The 25,908-nt window shown below is 41.9% G+C and overlaps 1 protein-coding gene across 1 annotated transcript in view; it reads left to right on the forward strand.

The window, feature by feature from the left end:
• LOC119658084 (serine protease Hayan-like) overlaps positions 1-25,908 on the forward strand; it is an 82,726-nt gene that overhangs the window by 18,023 nt on the left and 38,795 nt on the right. Inside the window, exons 6-7 of the mRNA XM_038065347.1 lie at positions 1,409-1,595; positions 1,663-1,994. Of these exons, the coding sequence (XP_037921275.1) occupies positions 1,409-1,595; positions 1,663-1,994 (519 nt within the window). The remainder of the gene's footprint in view (positions 1-1,408; positions 1,596-1,662; positions 1,995-25,908) is intronic.

The raw sequence follows: 25,908 nt of genomic DNA on the forward strand, positions 1-25,908 counted from the left end.
GCGAGGGATAGCGTTTATTTCACAACGAATGAGACGATGCCGGACTTTCGGCACATATTTGATGCTCCGGAGGACACCATTTTGGCACTTAGAGGCGGATCTTGGTAGGCGGTGCTTGAAAGCCTGGAATGGTACATGCCTCTCCCAGACACCAGACGTTAGCGAGTACTGCAAATAGAGGTGAGAACGGGGCCCGTAGATTTTAACGCTGTATCCATACCAAGGTTCTTGCAGTGGACCCACCGGTAAATGGGCGGCCAGTTATGGGAAACTTGTCTAATACGTGGCGTGTGTCGCCATTAGTCGGCATACACCAGCTGGGCGCTTTCCTTGTGCGTATAACGTCACGAACGTGAACATCGAGAGATTCTACGAAGTTCTTCAGTCAGGCAGAGCCGCGTTGGAAAGCACTTGCAGGGATATTAGCATTGCAGCTGACACTGTCGTAAATTAAGTGACAAACCTTTTAACGAGAATATGGGGAGCCTCCATGCTCCATGCCAACTATGACAAGTCTACTATATATTTTTGTAAATGTATTTCTGGACGGCCGAGATAGTCGATTTAAAAAAGGAGTGCCATAAGTTCACTGTATTAACACAATTATTAAACTCCCGGGAGATTGTATACAAAGCAAAAATAAAGTATAGATCAGCTAAAAGGGGACCGCGATAAACAAAAGCAGAGCTCGCTACTTGCAGATCGAGTCAACGAGATGAATGTGGATCTGTAGGGACTCGGTTATAAACTGTTGACAGGAAAATCGGAGCTGTGCAGAAATTATGTGCACTTAATGCCGAACAGATGGACTACATTGTACGGGCATGATTCCCTAAACACTCCGTACGGGTTGATGACAACTACTTGGAAGACTACCCAGTTTTCGGAGGTAGCATAGGTATTCATTCTAGGACCGGACTCCTGGAATGCTTCCTACGATATGACTATTTAGACTTCCCAGAAGAGTCGCGCTTGGGCGATTAAGGGGATGATGTTGCGGCGTTTGTTACCGGGCGCACCACTGACCAAGCAGAAAGTAAACTTGGCATGCTGATGCGGCAGGTAAGGGAAAAAAAGCCGAAATAATCAAATGTATTACTTGCCAGGGTGGTAGATGAGCAAATTCTTCATACTCTCCTGCCTTTGTACATTGTGGCTCATCGACAGATCATTGAATATTCTGTGTGCGCTGGTATCGGCGTCTCACAGGTCGATACAAATTTCTCTTGGCGACCTGAATGTAAAGGGGCTCGACAGACATCTATTTATATTTATAGCACCCTCTATTTAAATTTTGAAATACCTCTGGAACAGTTCGAAACCTAATACATACTGTTCTTTATTAGCCTTTTCTGATGTTATCTTTCAAACATCAATCGTTAACGACTTAATTCATATAAATTTTCAGGATATAATTTTTTATCCTCAATACAATTCATCACAAAAATATCATGATATTGCATTGATTCGCCTAAACGCGACACTACGTTTTGATTCCCGGATAATCTTTCCAGCATGTTTGAGTACAGACACCTTGGGTACGGACGACGAAATTCTTGTTACAGCCACAGGCTGGGGATCTATCTCAACGAAAAGTAAACTATATAAATACTTAATAAAACTCATGACTAAATATAAGTTGAATCCGCTTTTCTCTTTCAGCTTGGAAAAAATCAAATTCGCTCCTTAAGGTCAACCTGACAACAGTGACTTTTGACAGATGTAGAAAAGAATATGAAGACATCCCAAAATTACGAAGTCTTCCTAACGGTTTGAATACCGGACAAATGTGTGCATTTGACAAAACACAAACAAAAGATACATGTGAAGGAGACTCCGGTGGTCCTATACAAGTCAAGTTAGAATCAGGAGTTTCCAGAGTCCTGGGTGTTACTTCGTTTGGAGTTTTATGTGCATCTCCAATTCCATCAGTTTACGCGCGAGTTGCTTTTTACGTAGGATGGATAGAAAGCATAGTTTGGCCTGGTGCTGTTTGATATACGAGAAATTTTGGTGATATTGTTATAAATATTTGAAGTAAAATTATATTTGAATAACTGAAATGTTGCTTGTGTTTTTTATCTCACTACTTTGTTGTCACGTCCTATAAAACTGTTTATCATGCAATAAAAGCACTCTGCATCGCACCCGTCTTCTCTTCCTCTGGTTCTTTTTATGACTGTGTGCCGCCCAACTATCTTCCGTTGGGTGTATCTTATATGTATGTCCCATGTATTTGCGCTTTTCACATGTGCGAAGAATTGTTTGACCGTTTGCCTGAACTCTTTACTGTCAAATTCCTTTCTCTCTCTTTCTTCATTTGCGGAGATTTTGACCACCCCATGCTCAACTGGTCTAATCATCCTAGCCTTTCAATTCCTCCGAGCAACCTTTCCCATTCTTCCCTTCTACTTTTTAAGGTTTTATGTGAAACAAAACCTTATTAGAATCGAGTCGAAGTCTGTCTGTCTACAACAAACAATTTATTCGGGAATGGCGTTTGGTCTGTGAATCCCTTTATATCTATAGCAATTGGCGCCATTTTGTGTTGACTTTAAGAGGGGGGAGGGGGCGCGGAAGGGAGGTTAAAAATGTTTTTCTACTGAATGGGTCCATGTAGGGTATCGAATAAAAGGGCTCAATTAGTATTTTTTGAAATTGGTCCGGCTTTTAATATCGGGTGAAACGTAGGAGAGTGAGGGCTCAAAATATGGCCCTCAAAAAGTGTAACAGGTCTCGTTCTCAGCACTTCAAGGCATTGTGTTCCACTGTGAAATCCATGATTAAAAAAGCATATAAATGATACTTGTTGAGCGTTGAAGCTACTAGGTACCCTGCTTTTCCTGTTTTTAAATCAACGACCTTGCCTCCATCCTCTCCTGTTCGTGCTTAATTTACGCAGACGACCTTAAATGATTTACCTCCGTTTCGTCTCCACTGGGTTGTGCTCTCTTCCATCCTAACCTTAATACTTTACTCCGTTGGTTGACAGGTTGACTTTAAATTGCAGCAAATGCCACTGGAGGTGCTATATTTGCTTCAACCCTTTCCATCATCTTTATCCTATTCTCATAGTGGACAACCACTTTCACTACTCTTCTCCTCTCAAAACCTGGGTGTAATAGTCGATGAAAAACTTTGTTTCAATTCCCACTCCATTGACATCATCAACCTAGCTTCCAAAATACTATCTTTGACCAAGAGATCTGGTAGTGCAGACAGAATCATGTGGTCTTGAATGCAAGTTTTGTTGTGAACGTTCAATATATTTGTTGCAGGAGTAGCAAATGAAACCCTAGAGTAGAGATATAATTTGATTTCATCACTTCAGCTGGTTTTATGACTGCGAATATAGGGGGTGCCCCTACGTTTGTAGTCCGTAGAGCAGGTGAAGTAATTGACTTACCTGCACTTCGAAAATATTAGACTCACTGTTAGACTATCGATGCTTAGAATTTGGCCTGATTATTGCAGACGAACAGGCTTTAATACGAAGATAGAATTCAAAAAGGAACGGGTTGGATGAAGTTCAATCAACTCAAGTAAAGTGCAGCTCCCTAGGCGAAAGACGCTGAATTGGAAACTCTAAATTGATTATTTTTGGAGAGCTTTGAAAGCCCTGATTCTAATACGCAGTGGAATCCAGAACTGCAAGAGTTTAGCCAATTAACCAGACATACAGCTTCCGATTTGTGTTTTTAATAACAAGAAAGAATGAAGACTGGACAAACTTCAGGAACTCTCAGCATTAATATAAGAGGCTCGTAAGATGTTCGAAACGGGGCTCTTTCAGAACGTACTACGAGGACTTGAAAGGCCAAAGATAGACTCCAGGGTTGTGCAAAATCCTTCGAAATGATGATTCGGCCAGTTGGATTTTCCTAGAAAACCGTATGGAACATTCACGAGCTCGAGAGCTGTCTACACAGACAGCTCCAATATGCCGCCATTTCAGCACCACAAATCTGAAGTCTGATGCATCCATGGGCGGGGCACTTATATAGAAACTGCTCCGTGGATTCCGCTGTCCCACTACAGCATGGGCACGTATCATCTTGAAGAATCCCTATTTTGAACATTTCCCCAGCTAGTAAATTATGACCAGTCACAATTGCAAAAATACTTCAATTTGAAATGCGCACAGGAAATTTCTCTCTCGAAGCATTCAGCTTCCGGTATTCCGACTTGTTCTAAATAATACCAGGGTAGTTTTATTCGAATTTACTGAAAGCTCATGCCTGAGCCACCAACTGTCAATCAAATTACCAGCGCATTATATATTTTTATACATAGGTGCAAGGTCTCGACCATAAGCTTGCGTGTGTATTGGCAAAATTTGAAACTTGCATATTAATGAGTTGACCAACATACTCCATCGAAGTGGGAATAGCACACCTCCTTGGGAGTAGCCCGTCGTTACTTCTGTTGTTAGCTAGCGATCAACACTCACTTTCGCGTACTATTTATGTTAGTATAGCGTAAATCCACTTAATTAAAGCATCATCACCATGTACTATGATGGCATCATTAAGTTTTCGGAAAGGCCTATCGCCTACAAGCTTTTCAGAGTTCCGTCCACTTTCCATAAAGCCAAGGAATGAAGAACAGACTCGCAAGACTTTCCATGTTGGTAAGTATGTTGGTTTCTATTTAGTGTATGCGATCTTACTACCTTTTCACGAATGTGACTTTCAATCAATAATTTCAGAAAAATATTTCTTAAAGATGGCTCCATGCTTATAGAACATTGAATCGCTGGACATATGCTATTGCAGGTGCTTTGAAATGCTCAAAAGATAGCATAGTAATCTTACTTTTTATTACTAACCGCTCTTGCAATGTTCTAATTCTCTTGAAACACTTTCGCGTTGAAAGGTTAACAGAAACCGCCAGTTCTCTTTCACTCGTCACCTGTTCTCTCGGATGGTGTATTTCCAAAAGAGTCTGCACAGATTCAACTCTGAAATTGAAAATTCGATTCAGTTTTTTAAGGAAGACCTGCTTGTCCTATTCATCCTTTTTATGAACTCTGCAAACCCGACGAATCTATTATATTCGCCCTGAAATTTCCTGCAGTTTGATTACATTCTTATTGTTTTTACAAGCACGATTTAGAAGTCGTCTGGTTGGAAGCCATCTACGGTTTTTGTAGTTTCTTCAACTGACTCTGAAAGTGTGCGGTTCTGAGCTCCCATTTGATTTTCTGTCACCGAAGGAGTCCGTAGCCATTTAGGTACTTGCACTGAACTTTGTCCAACCCGATTACCTAGGATTCCGTGCTCTTACTTCAGTTCACGCTCACCCGAAATTTTAAATAGCAACCGTATAATATATATAATACCCGCTACTTTCTAATTAAAGCTAACCATTTTGAAGTGCAGATTAGTAGGCCAATTGCAGCACTTAAGCCTCACCCCAGGAACATGGATGCCCACGTGACGTTCACAAACATGACACCAACTGAAATTAGTAGCATCTCTCCTTTAAACCGGAACTCTAATCGGTATATGTAAATGTCGAAATCTAGACGAACGCAAATTAAATATCTGCTAAAAAAATTCTAGCCCATAATGCCAGAAACTCGCTTTTTTAAGATTAACGGAAATTGGACGAAACTATCGGTGGGCATCACCTCACGAGATACGTTTATTATAGGCATTCAATTATCAACGAGAGATTTGATATCTTCTTCTTTTTCTTCAGCCTTTGTCCCGTTCATAAGCGGGGTCGGCTCGTCGTGATCGGCTTCGCCTTTTGGCTCTATCGAATGCCTGATCTGGGTGCAATCTCGAGGCTTTCAAATCCCCATCCAGCGTATCAAGCCACCGTTGCTTAGGTCTGCCTTTTGGTCGTTTACCATCGACTTCGATGTTCAGACCAATCTTTGCAAGTGAATTCTCGTTTGCACGAATTGCGTGACCATACCATCGAAGACGCCTCTCTCGCAACTTTTCCACGATCGGTGCAACCCCATAACGATCGCGGATATCCTCATTTCGGATGTGATCTAAACGTGTGACGCCACTAGTCCAACGTAGCATCTTCGTCTCCATTACCGCGAGACGCCGTTCATTGTCTTTTATGGTCGGCCAACACTCAGAACCATAGAGAGCGATGGACGGACGACATTGCAGTAAATTTTAGATTTGAGACGTTCGTTGATACGTCGATCACAAAGGACACCAGTTTTGGAACGCCACTTCATCCAGGTTGCGTTAATGCGTGAAGCAATTTCATAACGCAGCTCTCCATTGGCTGATAGCGTTGACCCGAGGTATTTAAATCGCTCAGTTCTGGGCAGATCACTGCCGCTGACAGTGATTGTGCCTGTTTCATGGGGATCGGTCGTCAAAAATTCAGTTTTGTTTAAATTCAATCTGAGACCGTGTTGCATGTGGCGATCATTCCATTTTTGAACAAGTTGCTCGAGATCATTTTTGCTATCAGATGCTAGGAAAACATCATCTGCATAAAGCAGTGTGTAGGGCGCTGGACGTTGGATATCCCGTGTGACGGTGTCCATAACAAGGACAAAGAGGAGTGGTGAGAGGGCACTTCCTTGATGAACTCCAACAGAGACACGAAGCGGTTTTGATACACCCGCCATACTTCGAACTTTACTTTTCGGATCGTGGTAGAGCAATTGAACCCAGCGCACGAGTTCTTCTGGCACGAAGTGTTGTCGTAAAGCATACCAGATGAGTTCGTGTGGTACACGGTCAAACGCTTTTTCTAGATCCAGAAAGGCAATGTAAAGAGGGCGATGCTTCTCACGGTGTTTCTCCATGAGTAACCGCGCAGCGTGTATTGCGTCAGTAGTTCCGCAGTTTTTGACAAATCCGGCTTGATTCACGGTTATTTCAACGATTTCGCGAATACGGTTGTCAAGAATGCGTTCAAAAATCTTCATGGTATGGGAAAGTAACCGGATCGGACGGTAATTTGAACATTCTGCTGGACTACCTTTCTTTTTCCATATTGGAACAGTAGTACTTTCTTGCCAGTCAGATGGTGTTCTTCCTTCCTGAATAACCCGGTTAAAGAATTCACTGAGCCACAGTGTTGGGTCCCAGCTCTTCGCTTTCCAGAGCTCAGATGCGATGTCGTCAGGTCCTGTTGCTTTCCTCGATTTCATTTGTTTGATTGCCTACTCGACTTCAGTTGCGCTGATTGGTGGAACTGCTCCAAATGTGGGCAATGATTGCGGAAGTGGAGGATGAGCAAATTCTTCAGTTGAAATCTGCTCGAAGTATTCTCGCCATCTATCCGTTGCGGCTCGACGGTTGGTAAGCAGAGTACCGTTCTTGTCATTAACACAACAGAAGTGTTCGATATCCTGTGTGCGTTTATCACGGCTTTTAGCAAGTCGATACAGATCTCTCTCGCCATCCCGAGTGTCCAGTTTATCGTAAAGATTTTTGAAATGGTTCGCTCGGGTGACAGCGACCGCTTTCTTTGCTTCCCGGTTGGCATTCTTATAAGTTTGCCAATTAGCAGGCGTTTTATCGTCGAGAAATTTGTGGTAGAGGCGTTTCTTTTCACGGACCTTCATTTCAACATCATCATTCCAAAGCCAAGTATCTCGGTTGATGTACCGCTTACCCGGCTTGGTGACCCCGAGGGTTGCAGAGGCCGCTTTGTGGATCGTGTCTTTCATTTGGTTCCATGATTCTTCCACATTCGTAATGGTTGGCAATCGTATGAGTGAGACCGTTTCTTCATTCTTCTCACCAAATCGCCACCATTTAATGCGCGGCGGGCAAGTGCGTTCCTCACGCTGTTTTATCGGTGGCTTAATTCGCAGGACAGCAATCAACGGCCGATGCTGAGATGCGATGGTCTCATAGGGAACGACTTTGCAATCAGTGACAGTGGTAAAATGTTGACGTCTTATGAGAATATAGTCGATTTGCGTTTTATTGTTCCCACTATAAAATGTGGGAAGATGAGACAATCGTTTGATGAACCATGTATTCATAAGTACAAGGTCATGGGTGGCCGCAAAATCGATTATACGCTCGCCACTTTCATTGCGCGCTCCGAACCCCTTTCCTCCATGGCACCTGTTACCGTCTGCCTTTTCACCCACATGACCATTAAGGTTGCCGGCAATGATTATGTAATCGTCAGCAGACACGTGACAAGTCTTTTCATTGAGAAGTTGCCAGAAGGCATCTTTCTCGGCATCTGGTCGGCCTGTCTGTGGTGCATACGCAGTGAAGAAGTGAATAGTGCGATCAGCTGATATAATGGTGAGCTTCATCAGCCGATCATCAAATTGTTCGACTTCTTTAATGGCATCACGGAAACTCTCTGAGATGGCAATGCCAACACCATATTGAGTGTGTGGGTTACCAAAATAGAGAAGTTTGTAGCCATTTTTACCGCGTTCACGTTCAATGTCGCAGCTTTTGGAACCAGACCATCGGGTTTCTTGCAGAGCGCAGATGTCAATGCACCTTTTCCGAGGGGCTCTTGCGAGTTCCTCCGTCTTTCCAGTTAGGGTACCAACATTTAGCGTGCAGACACGTATTTGTTTTGTTCGTTGTGTGCGGACTAACTTGCTTACGTCCTGACGCCGTCCTTGCGTCAAGAACCTTTGCCCATTTCTCGACAGGACCAGGGCCCGTCCTGCCGCGTCGACTGAGGTGGACGCCCTAGCATTTCTCCGAGGCCTGTGACTTAATCCGATCATCATGTTTGTAACGACATTCTGTGCATTTTCTTGGTCGACCTGTCGCGGGGCCTGTCACCAAGAGAGATCAGGTAGGATTTAGCATAGTAGAATAACTCCAACTATACTCTATTTATCATCAACGAGAGATTTGATATAAACTGCCACATATGCTTATTATAGTTCGAGGTTTTTGATCGGGCATCTAACAAATATGTACAGCGTTCGAATCATACCTATTAAGATTTCAAGGCCGTTTGATCCTGTAAACTCTACCAGATGCCTTAGTTCTGGTAGATGGCGGATGACAGAAAGAATCATCATAAATCCCTTCCCTTTGGTCTTGTCAGATAAGAGTATAGAACTATATATCTGACAATTTTAACATTAAGATACAGGCCCTCGGTCTTGAGGATCTGTTTTCGTAGAAGATCCTAGCCCCCTTTACTGATCCAATGCCATAGATTTTGTTTTCATAAAATTTGGTTTTTGATTGCCAGCGATTAAATATCATTTAGCAGAAGTACTAATTTGCTTTTCTCTATAAACTTGAACCGAAAATAAAATTCAGAATAAACAAGATTCATAGATTTCAGTCACACTTGAATTTTGAAATCAGTGCCACTAAGCAGATGGCGGATTCAGGACCACTCTGTCCCAATACAAAAAGTGTATGTATCTTAACTGAATCCAGCCAACAAGATCGTTAGCCGCTCTTGGTCACGTTGCTCTGCAGGGCAGAGGTGCGAGGCAACGTCTGATAAGATTGCCTTTGCCCTGCGATAGAAACTGATCAATCAAAAACATTTTCATTTCGGTCGGTATCTACCGAGGAAAAAATTAATTTGTTAGTTCATACTCGTAGTTGAGTGTTGAAAATTAAAACCTTACTAAAATCGGTTTACTGCCTGTTCATCTGTCTGATTCTGTTTCAAGATGCAAAACATTGAAAGCCGCAGGGTGGGGCTTTAACCCGCTAAAACTACCTCTCCTCACCCGATATGCCCACGGACATTACAAGGTGAGGCGTGTTAAAGTCCCGCCGGCTTACTACTACGGTGGGAATTCTTGCCTCCCTGCCACTTTTTCGAAAGCGCCATAGCCTTCGAGGCTCCTTAGCTTAGGGTGTCACTACTTAGATTCCACTCTTCTTGAGATTGCGGAATAATCGTTTCTACTTGCAAGGGTCTCGTCAAGAGGAGGTCGAGCTGTACCCTCTTATTTGCAAATTGCGGACACAGAAGAGTGTGTACTCCGGCTCCTCGTTCTTACAGCACTTTGATTGTGCGCGTTCTCTCCTCCCGTCGTCGAATTACAGCATTATGGTAACTACGGCCGTTCTAGTTGCATAATTTTCGCATCTCCTCATCTAAAAAATTATCAATGAGTACCATTCCCGCAACTACGGAAGCTGCTTCGTCTGACGTTGTTTGGAATGCACCAGCGACTATTAATGCGCTTAGACGGTGTACTGAAAATAAGTTTCTCCTATAGGCCGAACATTAAGGGCTTTTGTCCAAACTGGTGTCCCGTATAGCAAAATGGATGAACACATTTTGGCTAGCAACAGGCTCGTCGATGCTTTAGGTCGTCCAATATTGGGCATCATGACTGTTAACGCAGCTATATCTCCCTTGATCTTCCACAGAATCTCAGCGTTAGAGAGGTTACCTCTGCTTTTGATAATAATTGCATCCGAAAGGGGTTTTCTACGTCTTATCTGCTTTTTTGGTTCACACCAGATTTTTAATCCAAACGTTGCACCCCCTCGGTTACTGGTTCTTTGAATCCTCTGCTTTTTTGGTGTTAGAAGCTTTATGCTAGTATCCTCCATTCCTTTTCTGCTCCTCTTTACTCTTTAGGTTTCCACTTTGGACTTGTTCGAGTGGCTTGTTCCATTATTATTCTGTTAAGGGAAAGTCGCACCGCGTCCTTGAAGAACTATTGTGCCCCGGCTTCTTCCATCCTTTTGGTAACGATTGGGAGCGTTTCGGAAATCGTCGAGTGTATTCGGGGTATAACCTACCTCCTTCAGACAATTTCCCACTCTGAGAACTTCTTCTTCCTTGCTGTGCCCGGTACAGCCTTGGCCACTGGTCGCCCATCCGACTTCATGGACCTTACAAAACATAGCATTGTACCACTTTGAGGGGATCCAGGCTCATTACTTCCTCCTTATTATTTGTTTCAATATCTGCTGCAATGGTGCCATAATCAACAATAATGGCGTCAATATCGTGTTTGCCCTTTAATTTTCATGGTATTTCATTTCTTTCATCCATATTTTTATTTGGGTATTTGCCCCGAATTCAGCAAAGCGTGCGTTTACAGACCACAGCCGCGACGGTCGTCAGATCTTCGCCTCCTGTTACCCCTGTGGTTCATAGTTAACTGAACTAATTCAGGTGTTTTTCCTAGTTTAGGGCGTGCTACTTTTACTAAATCACAGTTCACCCGTCTCGGGATTGCGACAAAGTTGCGTGTTGGATTGCGAAACACGAAGGAAATGTTCACCTTAACCGACCAGTCATATCCCTACCCGGGTCGCCGAATCGCCCATGCAGGGGGGAACATGGTCGTCCCGCTGACATATGCTGGTGAAAAGTCCGCTTACAAGGCGATATAAATGTTTGCTGTAGTGTACCAGCTTGCGTCAGCAACTGGTTCGTGACTATGTGCTTGTGACGCAGTTACTACCAAGCAGTTTTCACATACCAGTGACTTTTGATTTTCTATTCTGGGTATCCTTCCCACAGCCATTTTTCTCCACGGATTTTCTCCCACCTACTCGACCTATGCATAAATATGCCCATGCATGCACACCTAAAATGGTACAAGTGCATGTTCTTCCATCGGGAATTTGGTGGGAAGGTGGAAACTGTGAGCGCCCCGAAATCCTTTCCATCCTATCGGCTATCAAGTTTGATAGAAATCGCACTATTACTGACAAAGTTAAAATAGGTCAAAATTGTAGCTTGACTGCAAATTCTAAGACCTTAAATGTCAGTATCTCGTCAAAGTGAATATTCTGGCCTAATATATTCATACACATTACGTGCTAGATACAAATGAGACAAATGTCCAGCCAAATATTTTTAAATAAGAAATACACAAAACCTTTCATACCGAAAGCGTCCAGATTCTAGTTTTCTGACTTGTTACTCTATTGCTGCATGACACATTAGACTAGAAAAAGTTCAGTGTTGTGTCTCATCCACTTCCAATCTATTATTGATTTTTCAGGACAACAGGACACCACTTCTTGCTTTCAATTTCGGTTGCATATTTTGTACTTTGCTTGCAGTAATGAATTAATTGATGTATTTAGATTTATTAGAACAATTGAAGTTTAATTTTAAGTCAAAAGAAGGGACCCACTTTGAACACATTCGCTAAAGTTCTCTGCAATGCAATGGGAATTGGACTGAGTTCAATGATTGCTAGAAGTTCTCGTGTCTTGAATACCAAAATCATCTTCCGAGAGAGTAGAAGCGCTAAATTAATTTATGATTAAGTCTATATAAGTACAGATACATCTAGTCTGCGTAAGCGGGGAAACCATAATGCACTGTGAAGGAAATAGAGTATTACTAATGGCCGGAATTCTCCTAATACTTCTGCAAAAAATTCAGCAGTCAATCTTACCTTGGAGGAATTCCCCAAATAATATCGCGGTCAGACGTATTTTCCGTCAAAAGCATAAAAAAGTTTATTTTCTGTGATTTTGGCACGAATCGGGCTTGGTTGCAAATGCGCTTGTAATATTATGTATGTGCTCAGAGCAAGGCGAAATTCTGTTCATCATCGTTTTATTTAATGAATGACGAGAATTAATTGCTGTTGCTCATATGCACGTTATGGTTTGGGAATTATTAACGAAGCACCTTGAGTTCATATCAGGTCACCGTCAGTCCAGCGAGAAAATCCGCTTCGACTAGAAACCGAAAACATGTGACGTTGCGTGTTCGAGCCAAACTTTTTGCTAATAAAAGCTTCTATTTTTAATTCAAGTTTATCATCCGATGTCGCATTGTAGATTCATGTGTTACTCCCATGTTTACGTTTTTTGATTGAACAATTTCTCAGGTGTTACATTCTCTGGTGCAGAGGCTCTTAACATTTTTGGCCACGATCAAAAATTTGATCATTTCTTATCCTAATGATCTAGTGAACCAAGGGTAGTGTCTACTTCGGTGCAATTGCAAAGGGTTCAAAAAATAAAGACTGAAGATGCGAGCCAAACTGACTGAAACTGCTCCGGGGTTCCATGTTGATTGCATCAAACGCTTTCTTCCGAAATCCGCTTTTTCATGTCTTATTTTTGTTGATATTACAATACGATACGCCAACAATTGAGCTACTTCTTTTCCAAAAGGGTCAACAAAAAAGCTAATATGTATGTTATTTCATTTATTTTAGGAATATTGGTCTAGAAATTGAATTTCTATTTTTTTTAATTATCAAAAATATTTTAGATTTTCTATGGATTCAGTACCATTCAACATTCTCTAAATATTTAGTATTTATTGAAAACGAATTTAAGTGGAACAAAAAGATACGTATCTTTGGTTTGTGTCTTCCTATTCTCAGCAGTTTCGGCAATGCAAGTTGTAGGGTATGCTGAGTCTGGCGGCATAGTCCTTTAATAGGCCAGTGCCCCATGCAGACCGCTGTCATTTTGTATGCATTTGCAAGCGTCTGACAAAAGAGCTCTTGCCATCACGTCTTCTTATAGGAGAGTTAAATCCTCCTTGACTTGTGCAGGTGGTGAGCCTGAGGTCTGCGGGTTCTAAGTAAGGCAAGTAGATTCCTCTCCTAACAGCTATCAGCGGGTCATTTTGAAGACTGTTCAGCTGAATGCAAGGCCTTAATGGCTGCTTGGCTGTTGGTCAGAATGGTTATGTTACGTTTGGGGTTAAGACCATGACCCAGCCGCCAACTGGTTTCCGAATTGGTAGTACTTCCGCTCGAAATACACTGGATAATCCTGGAACGTGTAGTCGATGCACTGTCTATGTCCGAGAAAATTCCCACAGGCCATCTTGGATCCGTCTGTGAAACATTTCTCGTGAAGTTCGACTTGGTTGTAGTGTAGTCCCTTGGCAATGCTTAGAATTCCCGAAGTACTTCGTCTAGTATATTATTATGGCCGTAGGGCTTTGTGTCCAACATTCGGACTCACGTAGTCTAAAAACACTGGGCGTTTCACGTCTGTAGGAAGGAGGTGCAGCAGTAAATTGAGAGCATCTACGGGGTAGGACTGCAGAGCCCCGGTAGAATCCACACATGTCGTTCTTTGAATCCGGAGAATTTTCGTTCTATTGCATTTTTCGCTCAGAGCCTACCATCACACAATACAATGTACGGTAGGGTGATACATACCACGGCTGTGTACATCCACAGCTTAGCTTCCAATACAGGATTACACCCAGATACTTTACATTGGGGGAAATAACCAATCTTTACTCCCTTAGTCACGGGAGGTGGAATTCGGGTACCCTGGTTTTGATGGCAAATACCATCAGCTTCATTTTGATTGGAATTATGCCGAGATCGCATCTTGCAGCCCACATCCTTCTCAACGTTCCTTTCATAATGTCACTCATGATGGAGGGAAACATTCGTGACATCAATATCACCAAGTCGTCGACATATGCCACCACCTTAACGTCTGTTCACAGCTCTGGTTAAGTGGCTACCTTCCATAGTCAGGCTGGACTATCCTAGCTCTTAGCATGAATATTATCCAATGCGTAAAATACCCATCCAAACCCATACTGGTTAATGCTTTCTTGATGGCATTGGCGCTGTCATTATTGAATGCTCTCTCTATATTCAAGAAGGCAGCTAAACATATATTATAAACATACTGTATTAATCGCTTAACCATGCTAGAGTGTTTTCTGTGGTTTTAGGTTTGTGTGGTGAGATTTAGAGAAGGGTGTTCTCTAATAGTCCTTGTGGATGGCCAGGTCGCGCTCCGGGGTGTTCATCATGAAACTGCTAACTGCTCGGAAGTCCGTAGAGCATTCACGTCTCTAAAAGTGTAATAAGTAACCCAAAGAGATACAGCTTCAGTAAATATGGACAAACCACGACACAACCCTTTTTTCGGACTCTAGCATGACTGTCACTATACTATCTGGGCCTGTAGGTTTACATATATGTTTTTTATAGATCAGCCAATTTTATGGTAATTACCGAATAAAGCTCTGATACATAGATATCCTCGCTGGCGGGGAAGTGCGTCTGAACTAGTTGCTTTAGGGTTTCATCAGAAGATTCTATCCAGGAATTTCCGACTTTTTAAGAATTATGTTATGTTATGTTTATATTCTTTGGGCAGAACCGTCTCGGAGGTTCGCAGCTACTTTCATTGTCAATAGTCGAACCAGAACCACTTCTTGGCAGTCTTGATGGCCGGCTTGTATTTTTTCAGGTAGTCTTTGTAGGGATTGCCCCCTCCAGGCCTGATCCACTTAATGTTGGACTGGACCAAATGGAGAGCAACTTATGGTACTTCCACTTTTTTCGATCCACAGACTCCTCTTTTTGCGTTTACTACCCAAGGTTCAAAAATTAAAATGGGGCAAAGCCGGCTTACGGTTTCGTACGAGGGCAGAAGCAACCCATCAGACGTTGCCTCGCATCTGCACTAGGAGCAGCGTGACTGAAACGGTTCGCAGATATTGTGCGCTCCTTTTTACAGTTCGCAAAACATAACATTGCTGCAAATTATATCGAATGTAAATCCGCCCACAATTCAAATCAAAGTTTATTTGGCGAGGTCCTTTTCATCCCGCTGGTGGACAGTATCGATCTTTTTATTTTTCACAAACTTGCTTAGAGTATGTATGGCCTAATGGTTCTTGAGTAGAACTTCAATGGACCTTTGCTTCTTTGCTGGTTTCAGGGGATCCTCGATGGCGACGGTTTCTGGTTAGGAGTATAATGGCTGATATTCGCTACATCCAGCTCGACGATAGCGATTTGCACGCTGAGCACCACTAGTCCGTCTCCCGCCACGCTCCCAGAGATCCTTGTTACTGTTTTCAGCGCAGCGGTGATATGGCTGACACCGACTGTACTGCCCTCAACAGCTACTGTCTCCTGTTCCTATTTTGGAACTAGCTCGGCAACGAGTACGAATCCACCCAAGATAAATTCATCATTAACTTTTATATTTAGTTAATCTCAAAATCGACCACGCTTTTGGCAAGTATAAAATTTTTCTTGTATGGTAAATGTACGACTGAAATCACTCAAAATGTATGGTATGGAATTCTAACGGTACACATTAATGGCGCATCTTGGGATTCTTTCAATAAGTTATTTTTACATTATTGATTTGTATTAACAGCCAGCGTGGTCGCTTATGTAAGTTGCGAGAAGAAGTGATCGAAAACATAAAGTGCTTGGAGAAGTCTTACTAATATTTATTTCGGTATGAAAAATAGAGAGAAAGTAAATTATAGTGAAAATAAATAAGGCGAAATGGCCGCCAAAAACCACTCAAACGATCGTCAAAATGTTCAAAAAGTTAAAGAAATTCTAAGAAATAGTGTGTCTCATCAGCGAACCTCATCTTTAATAAGCATATCTATGAGTTTCGCAAGTAAAATTTTCAAAAATATGCAAGGCCAAAAATAAAGAAGGCCAATCAAAATTCTTTTTGAAGTCAATGAAAGAAAAATCTTGTCAAAAATTTGAAAAAATAAATATACCTTACTTAAATACGACCGTATGCGCTGAAACGATTTGCTGAACACAGCTATGTATTTAAAATAATAGTATTACAATCGCCCCTCGCTGTCTCCAGAACGCAATCCCATTGAACTCCTTCGGAAAGTCTTAAAGAAGACGGTTACAGAGGAGACGGGTCTGGCATGGCATTTTGTTAAATGTGTGCAAGGATTTTGTTGATAGTATAAGAAATAAGGCTGTACTGAACGCAAAATTGGATGCAGAAAGTATTAATGGCGAATAAGTTCCTAAATGGTGGAAGTCACAAAATTGATTACGTTAGTTTTTAACAGTTTTATTTCATTTTTGTCCCGAAGTGCCAATAAATATAAAATGAAGTGCAAAATTTGTCAATGTTGCATAAATTATGTGGTCCGTTTTGAGAGTTTAATATGATTGCCACTTATCCCTTGGAGAAAGGGGGTGTGGTGGATCAACAACATCTACGCGGCAATGTATGCGATTTGCTGAAATGCGCCCCCACCAGGACTTCGCGAGACATCCTGCTTCTCTACTGTTCTGCGACAAGTGCTTTTCGGGCGACCCATTCGTCAACCCTCTTGGGAGAGTGGGTTCCACCGCATGGCGAAGCCAGCAATGCAATTGCCGCTCCTCCTTTATGTGTAACATATCCATTGCCGCTTCTGTTTCCAGACATGTCGAATAGGAACGACAGGCCTGTGCACCAACCAAGTTTTTCGTTTGAAATAGTACGAGGCCAGTGTATCCTGATGATACGTCGCGGACACCGTTGGCGGGAACTACACTTCTTAGATATAGAAATTGATGAACGCCTTCGATGCATTGTCCATTAATGCAGACAGGTAGGGAGCGATGATCCGTGAGACTGAGATTCTTGGTTTTGTTGGTGTTTATCTTCAGTTCAAATCGACCTACCCATCTTTCCAAATCTAGAGTCATTTGGCCAAGGTCCATAATGGGTGAGAGAGCAAACAGATTTCGTCAGTGTATTCGAGGTGTTTGAGGAAAGATATCATTGAACTCCCTCACGCATTCTGGGACATCACCAATAATAAGAAAAAATAATGACGGTAGCAAGATGCAACCTTGGTGGACTCTGTTTTGGCATTTTGCATCATCATATGTTACTCTGATAATAGTTATTACTTTCTCCGGAGTGCCTTTCCCGTGTCGAATACACCAGGTACACTTCTGCTCCCGCTATCGAAAGCTTTCTCAAAATCGATGAAGAGCAGGTAAAGTGTCGGTCAAACTTTCGAGATTATTCGAGGATTATTAGAATAATTTTAGCTTTTATCTTTACGATGGCGCAGATACTCCTCCAATTGTTGCATTTGAAACAGGCACCTTCTTTGGAATTTTAAAAATCATCCCCCTTTTTCACTTTTTGGGAAAGGTCTCGGATTCCCAGGATTTCCGTACGAGTCCAGCGGCTTTGCTCCTTTTCAGTGCATTGATTTCACCGGAAGTAATACGGCTAAGAATCGTGATGACGTGGCCTTTCCACCTCTTCAGCTGCTTATCATTGTGGATGAGAAGTCCACCGTTAACGTCATTCGCAGGTTTAAAGAAGGCGAAGGCTTTCGACCACTTGAAAATTCTTTGATGATGCGATATACATTTCCGAAATCATTGCGACCAGCACAATAATAAATTCACTTTTGTCATGTCATACACTACACTGAACCCCGGTATCTCATCACGCCCGCCATCATTTGCAGCGGTTAATAGCGTCCCTTCATCAATTCGCTTCCGCAGTCAGCCAGATCGTATGCCGCTTCAGGACGTGACCCACGACGCCGAGAAGAAAGGAATATTTTAAGTAAATTCTTTCTCCCCAACTCTCCGGTTGGGAGACTCTGCTCCAATATTTCTATTTGTGGGATCAATTTGAGTTTAATTTTCCTCACGATTGTTGGAGTTGATTTCCAAAGTGCAAAAAGTTAACAGAAACAATTTATTCCGCAAACCGTTTAAACAAATACTGACCGACGCAATTGCTTTCCACTGAAGCATGATTTTCATGTTTTCTAGCTTATTCATTCAGAAACTAGTAATTACTGAGTTTATTCACGAAATTGTTTACTTGTCCAAATTTCCCCTAAGAAACTGTGAAATTTTCTCACATTTGGTTGAGTTCTGATGACTTTATGTCTTTGGTCAAAATAGGCCAGGTTTGAGGTCATCATGCATGAGAGCTTTTTAGGGAGCCATAAGCTTATCGCACGTACAGCGAGTTTTGCAATAAACGGGATAACCAAAGGCGGATCTGCTTTGCCAGTCACACAGTATGTTGTAGAGAAAATTTATGGAATAGTTTAAAATATATTCAGAAAAATCCAGTAATAATACGGCAATTTTCTATACTTGATTAAAAAAAATACTTTACAAAAGTAAGCAGAATTGTTCAGATAAGAATGAATTTTACGTGACATGAAAATGATTCATTGAACTGACTCACAAGTAATTATCGATTAAATAAATTAATAAAAATTCATGTCACGCGAATAGAAAGTGAATTCAATTTTTATTGGAAATAGCAGTATGTATCTCGACTATAGGTATAGCGCGTCAACCACACCTACGCGCTATCGGTCACAGTTATCTGAAATGCGCTTCAGCTTCACAGGGACTTCCTGGGATGCTTGCACTCCTGTGCCAAGCGCTCTTTGGGCGACACTCGTCGGAAGGAAGAGTACGAGACCCATCAGACTAATAATTCGTGTTTATCTTCATCCCAACTCTACTTAATTCTTTTCCAAATCTAAAGCTATTTGGACAAGGTCCAACACCCGGTGAGAGACCAGAAAGATACCTTGAGATTTTACCTCGGAGCAGCAGGAGACATTATGCGTCATCATATGTCGCTTGAATAATAGCTATTAGTTTTGTCCGTCCACGCCAAATACACTTTTTGTCGACACTATCGAGAGCTTTCTCGAAGTCGATGAAGAGCAAGTGGAGCGAAAATCTAAGCTCTGTCAATCAAGCTTCCGAGATTCCAGGGTTATTTAAGCTACTATCGTTGCGACGGCAGATAGCACGAAGATACCCTTTCAATTGTCACCCTCAAAGGAGGTACCCTTTTTGGGATCTTAAGATTCCAACGAAGGGCACACCAGTTAATAAATTTAAATTAAAAAAAAAATATTGTAATATACTGTTGATAACTTTATTTGAAAATAATCGGTATATTTTTTCAGATTAGGTAGGAGGCGATCTGTTGCTAACCACCGTTGAAAAAAAGACAAAAAATATCAATTCGAATCTTTGACTCCTAATCCATTACGTTTTAAAGTTGAGATTTTGATGGTCAAACATAATCAAAGAACGAAATAGGCTGGACCCGTCCGGTGCTTGTTCGTCAAAAAATAAAATATGCGCTTTGTCCAGCTAAAAAATTTTACTCGAGAATCAAAATTCCAATTGCATGAAGCTGAATTTAGACAATAGTATGGTTTTCTTTTCGCGGTTTAGTGCACTTTGGAACATTGGCCATTAAAGTTAGACTAGCTTTTCCAAATTCTCACAACGCGCACCGGAAAAAATGTATTCCGAAAAGAAGAAAACGTTCGCTTCCATGCACTGGAAAATGAAAACGAAAGTTAAAAAAAAAACAAATAATTAGGGTTGCGTCGAGGGCAGAGCCAATTCATCAGACGTAGGCTCATCTCCACCCTGGTAGCAGTGTGACCGAATTGGTTAGCAGTGTTTAGTGGGTGTATAAGTATTAATCCGAAAACATGCCATGGGTGCGAATTATATAGTTCTAAACGGAGCGAACCCGAAAAAACTTTTGTTTTAAAATTGAGGGAGTCCTGGTTCCGCCATGCACTTCATGCCGGATCGGGCCAATTGGAGAGTACATTTCTCTCACTTGAGTCACGTTCCCTCCTGGGTAGAGGTGAAGGAGCTCCCTATAAGTTGCCCCTGCCATGTACGAAACAAGAGCCACTTATTTTTTTTAATGTTTGGGTGTTAGCCTGAAAAAAGGGGTCCATAGACCAAACAAGTGAGAGAAAGTTTCTTTCCAATTGGTCTACTCTATCTGGAAGTGGATAACGAATCCGAAATGATGGCAGAATCCACAAAAACAGTATAAGTAAAAGGTAATTTGATATTTTGAACACGCATTCAGGAAGTACTTTTTTATTAGAATAAGAAAAAAAATTAAAAAGTAAAAAAATGAACAGAAGGTGTTCCCTTTGAGTTGACTTCTTAGTTCCTTATTACACAAGCCATGTCAAATTGAGGACTGTTTTGTAAAGTACTATTTTCTGTTTCATGTTTTGTTTGAAAGCTACTGATGTATCATTGTCTTTATGTTTGCGGTTGTGATATATAGGTGTTTAAATCTAAGGACGGTTGAACCTTGATAATTCGATCATGGATAATTCACAATCATGGACAATTCGAACTTTTCTCTTGGTCCCTAGAAATTCCTATAGTAATAATATCAGGAAATAATTTTTTTGAAGTATTAGATATCACAGATTTGAAATTGATCAATTGATTTAAATTTTGTTTTAAAGGAATCACAAAGAAGGTCACACTGCATGCATCAATCAGATCTGTTGTACTTGATCGTGCAAGATCTTGCTATGTACCCGTGTACTAGATAACTGAAACATACAACACAAGCCACTTTCTCTGAGGTCAATCAGACTACCCATTCAACATCGGCTTTGCCAGCTTCCAGTAGCTTCCTCACGTATACAGTCGGCAGCTGATTATTGCCATCGGCGAGTCGCGATATATAATACTTTCCCCAAGATCTTCATTGTGTTGACACTTCTGAATGGAATTTGAAACTAACGCACCAATTCTCATGGGTCAATTGACACAGACACGGGCTAGCGTTTACGAACCTTAGTTATGGCTATCGCCAGGTTTTCGTCTCCCACTTGCCCTGTGCACGATACAAGGTCTTACTGTATTGGCAGATTTTGCAGTAGTGAGTGGATTAACATACTCCAAAAAAGTGGCAATGAGAGACCACCTTGAGAGCAACCTTTCGTCTCTTCCGTTGTTAGGTAGCGATCAACACTCATTTCAGCAAATAGCAATCTCAGTGTTTCGCAGTGTCCCAATTCCTCTTGCAACAACTTCATGTTGAAAGGTTTGCTGAAACTGCCAATTCTTTTCCTCCCACTTCTGAAACCTGTTCTGACGGCTGATGCACTTCCAAGAGAGTTTGTATAGACTCGACCACAGTTAGATACTAGACAGCTACCTCACTCCCCCTTGCCCCTCAAGGGGGGAAATCAGTGCGAGTACACACGATTTCAAATTGTTTTGCCCTTGAGCATGAGCGAGATGTACCAAAAACCCGATCAGCTGTGTTTGACATACCGCCCGGACTTGCCAATGTATTGGTGAGATTGGCAAGTTTTTGCTTATGTATAAGTGAATACGTGAAACAACTTTTTGCTATATGGGTGACCACGCCGTAGTATCAGAATAGCAGAAGCTTACCGATCTCTCTCTTACCAATATGATTTGACAAAGATTATGCCTTTTCCTTGTTTAGCGTCTCTGATGTGTACAGATAAGCTTCTCCAAGCACATTTGCAAGTGGGGTCATTTTTGTAAGGGTACTGCCTATAGTAGATCTACTGTGGACTCGACTATAATGTTCGATTTTCTAAGAGAGTCCAACTTCCAGAATCCAGAAACAAAGATATTCGCGATCCATATGGGGTTGCATTGGTCGTGGAAAAATTACGAAAACGTAAGCGGCCGACCGAAACAACGGTGGTTTGATACGCTGGATGATGATTTGAAGACTTCCATATTGGTCAGGCGTGTTAGGAAGTGCTTAGTTCTAGGATGGGGGACGTGAAGGAAATTTACGTTGACCTTTTCAGCTTTCTTAGTTGAATAGATTTATATCATTGGACATGTACAAAATTTTGCGGAAATATTATTGATAATAAAGTTACAAAAGAGAAACTGTCATTTTCGTGTGAATTTACTGCAAGCTGAGGTATGATAGAGTGTCAGAATCATGAAATGCGCTTTACTTGCTAAAGTTAGAATTCATTCGTATATAGAATTTATATACCAATTTTCGTTATTTCATTATATATATTTCATAATATTGAATAGGATTCATTAAATTAGGCAAAATATGATAACCAAATTATTCCTGTTTCAATGGCATATGGATTCTAACAGAATGATCTGCTCTCGTCATCTAATTAAAACAGATACATGAGAATCCATTTTTTTGTCGGACTCCTGTTTATCTGCGCACTTTTATACCAAAGTCTTGGAATTCCTTTAACATTTCTGGATATCCGTGCGAAATTCGCATCTAAAATTTCCTATCGTTGCGATAACTACCACAATTTATCGTTTACAGATGCAATCCGCCTTTTGCATCGGCACTCGGACATTCTTCAACAGTTGGAGCTGCCCAAGAGCAATATTCCGTGCAAACCCCGTCGAAGGACGTCAGCAAACGATCCTGGATCTATTTATATTCCAGCATCCATGATGAGCAGGCTTTGATTCGGTCGCCTCACACGTTTCTCGCCATCCGTTTGTGGCCCAGCCTACAACATAGCCTGCTTCGGGTTCAATTCCGAAAAAGTCTCGGATGCTATCTCGCTCCCTCGCGCTTTCAACGTCGCAGCCTCCTCTGTTGACTATGAATCTTAACAGAGCTGCCTCCGTTGTCGACGAAGTAACACTCCCCGCTGCTGTTCCGCACACTTCTTTCAATCATGCCGGCGGCCCCCGATTAAAGGTAGCCGCCCCACTAAAACAGACTTGCGTTCGCCACTTCTACGGACGAAGTTTTGGATTACATAAAAAGCAAGGTCGGTTTCACTGTTGTCTTGTGTTGAACTGACAAAAGACAGCAACCCCGTCCGAGTGATAGCTTCTTTTAAAGTCGCCTAGTTTGAATGTGATGCAATCAGCAATCCTTGGCAATCCGGCTTGAAATATACTGTACTTTAAGTTCCTCAAAGATTATTTAATTTTCCGCTGCGACAGGGATCGTGTTGCGTCGGGTAAGTCTACTGGTGGTGGAGTCCTAATTGCAATTAACTCTGCACCGAACTCGTATTTTCCTCTGGCGCCCTTGCCGCGGTAACTTGAAATCTTTTTAGTTCCACACTTGAAATGTCCACAATTATACCCAATCTTTCCCTTCTTCCATAAACTTTGCAGATTCCATTGCCAACTCCCCGCAACAATCCTACGACCTTATATGTTCTTACTTCTTTTCCGTGTTTACTCCCTCAAGTATTGCGCCCTCTACGTCTCTTCTTGGTCAGGCTGTCCAGCCTTGATACTTTGGTCCGTTGGTGCTCGGTTAACAAGTTGGCACTGAATGTCAGCAAATACCACAGCGGCTGCTGTTATAAGAGCAGGGAGGCAGAATCCAGCCGGCTCTCATCTTCAGAGCCAGCCTGTAGCATTCACGAAGGAAAGCAGCTCTCCCACCAGCCCGTAGCATTCACGAAGGAAAGCAGCTCTCCCAGCTAGGAATCTCACCGAGGTCCCCAAAGAATAGTTTACCCAGTGTCCGTAGTCTGACTTCAGCCAGAGCCCTTCACCGCAGCTTCGGCAATGCGAATTGTAGGGTACTCCGAGCCTAGCGGCATGATCCCCTATGGACAAGTACTCCGTGCACACCACCGTAATCTTGTATGCTTTTGCATGCGTCTGGCAGAGGAGCTCTCGTGATCGGGCTATGTTATAAGCGGGCCAAATCCTCCTTGACTTGGCACAGGTAGTAAGCCTCTGGTAGGTTTGCTCAACTTCTGTAACCCAGGTTGTCGCACTTTTGAAGCTGTATAGCATAAGTTTACCTGGACCCTCATTTTTAAAAAGAACCTTGACTATCCGTCACAGCTCCGCACCTCCCTGCAGCAACGCTGCATCTCCCTGATATGTGTACCTTTTTCAAACTTGGAAATTACCTGATGGACTACCTTGCCAACTGCGATATTATTTTCCGCATGCCTCTCGGAGTACAAGTTGCGCAGATATTTTTGAATTTTTCACGCATTTTATGCCATTTACTTGCTCCTCCCTCAGATAACATAAGCGTTGCATTCAAAGCAGAGGTGAGGCAGCACATAAGTAAAAGAAGGCGATGTTAAAATTTTGAAACGATGGTGTACCAAAAACCATTGCATGTCATCTTCCCAAATTGTGCAGTGCGTGACCAATTGGATGGAAACTCACGACAACATCTCTCAATAAAAACCAACATTAGGTTCCTTTTTTTCAGGTTTTGTTTTGATGAAATGATACTTTTGCTTGATGAAGACCTATGAAGTGTAATGTAGATCTGGCAACTCATTCGTGTATTTACAGCTGTTGGTAGGTATGCAGGAAAACAAATTCATGAACGATTATTAAAAGGATGTAAAGACTTCAACTTAATTCAGAATAATAAAAAGACTGCTTCATTTACACTTGGTCGCACAAGTGTTGAAAGTGATGAAGGACGCAAATGACATTTAAAAAGGGCGTGAACAGAAATCATAGTAAAAATTGAAGATATCGTTCTGGAAGATCATCGATCAACTGATTTAGTAGAAATATTAGGGTCATATTAGACAGTGTGAGCAATATTTTTTATGTTTTAGGCTACAGAAAGCTGCGTGCGTAATGAGTTCCGCACTCGCTAACGATAGAATAAACAAGTCGAGAACCCGGAAGCTGGCCGCTTTTGGTGTGAAAGGTTTTGTATGTTTCTTTTATAAAGACATTTGAGTGTATATTTGTACCATTAGTACCTAGCACGTAATGCATATGCATATATTATGTGAGAATGTCCCCTTTCGCGTGATATCGACATTCTAAGCCTTGAATTTGCAAAAAAGCGATAAATTTGGTAATAATAGTATGATTTCCTCCAAACTTGCTAGGATCTTGTTTTATATTGTGGCCTACATTATTACAACATTTTGTGATGGGTGCTAGGATGAACTCAAGGAGGGTTTTGCAGCTAATTACTTAAAATTATGGAGGGTATTTCGGAGCCTAGGCACCATAGCAGCATCTTGATTTTTTTCAGATTTTTCGGTTGGGTAGTTTCTGAGAATGGGTCCGTTAAAGAAACCACCCCCGCACTCCCTACCTTCCCATAAAATGTCAAAATTAAGACCGGCTTCGGAGTACTAACCGAGACCACGCATTTGATACCACACATGACTATATTTGGTGAAAAAAATTTACAAATTTACAAATAAGATCGAAAAATCCCAGTCCTATACTTATTGAGTGCATTGCGAACTTCGTGCGCTCACCGTACGACATCAGACGACTGGGTGATAGCAGGTATGGTCCCCGTCGACATCTTGGCGAATGAGGGTCAACGGCTCTGTGACCCATCATATGCAATCGCCGAGTCCTACACCTACCGTCGACAATTAGCACGAAGTGAATCTATTTTGGAATGGCAAAAAAGATGGATGATTCACGATGAAGTTAGTTACGACCTAACTCAATTGCTAAGCAGACACGGAGGGTACCGTGCATACTTT

This window comes from Hermetia illucens, chromosome 5, assembly GCF_905115235.1.
Source record: "Hermetia illucens chromosome 5, iHerIll2.2.curated.20191125, whole genome shotgun sequence".
NCBI classification, from domain to species: Eukaryota; Metazoa; Arthropoda; class Insecta; order Diptera; family Stratiomyidae; genus Hermetia; species Hermetia illucens.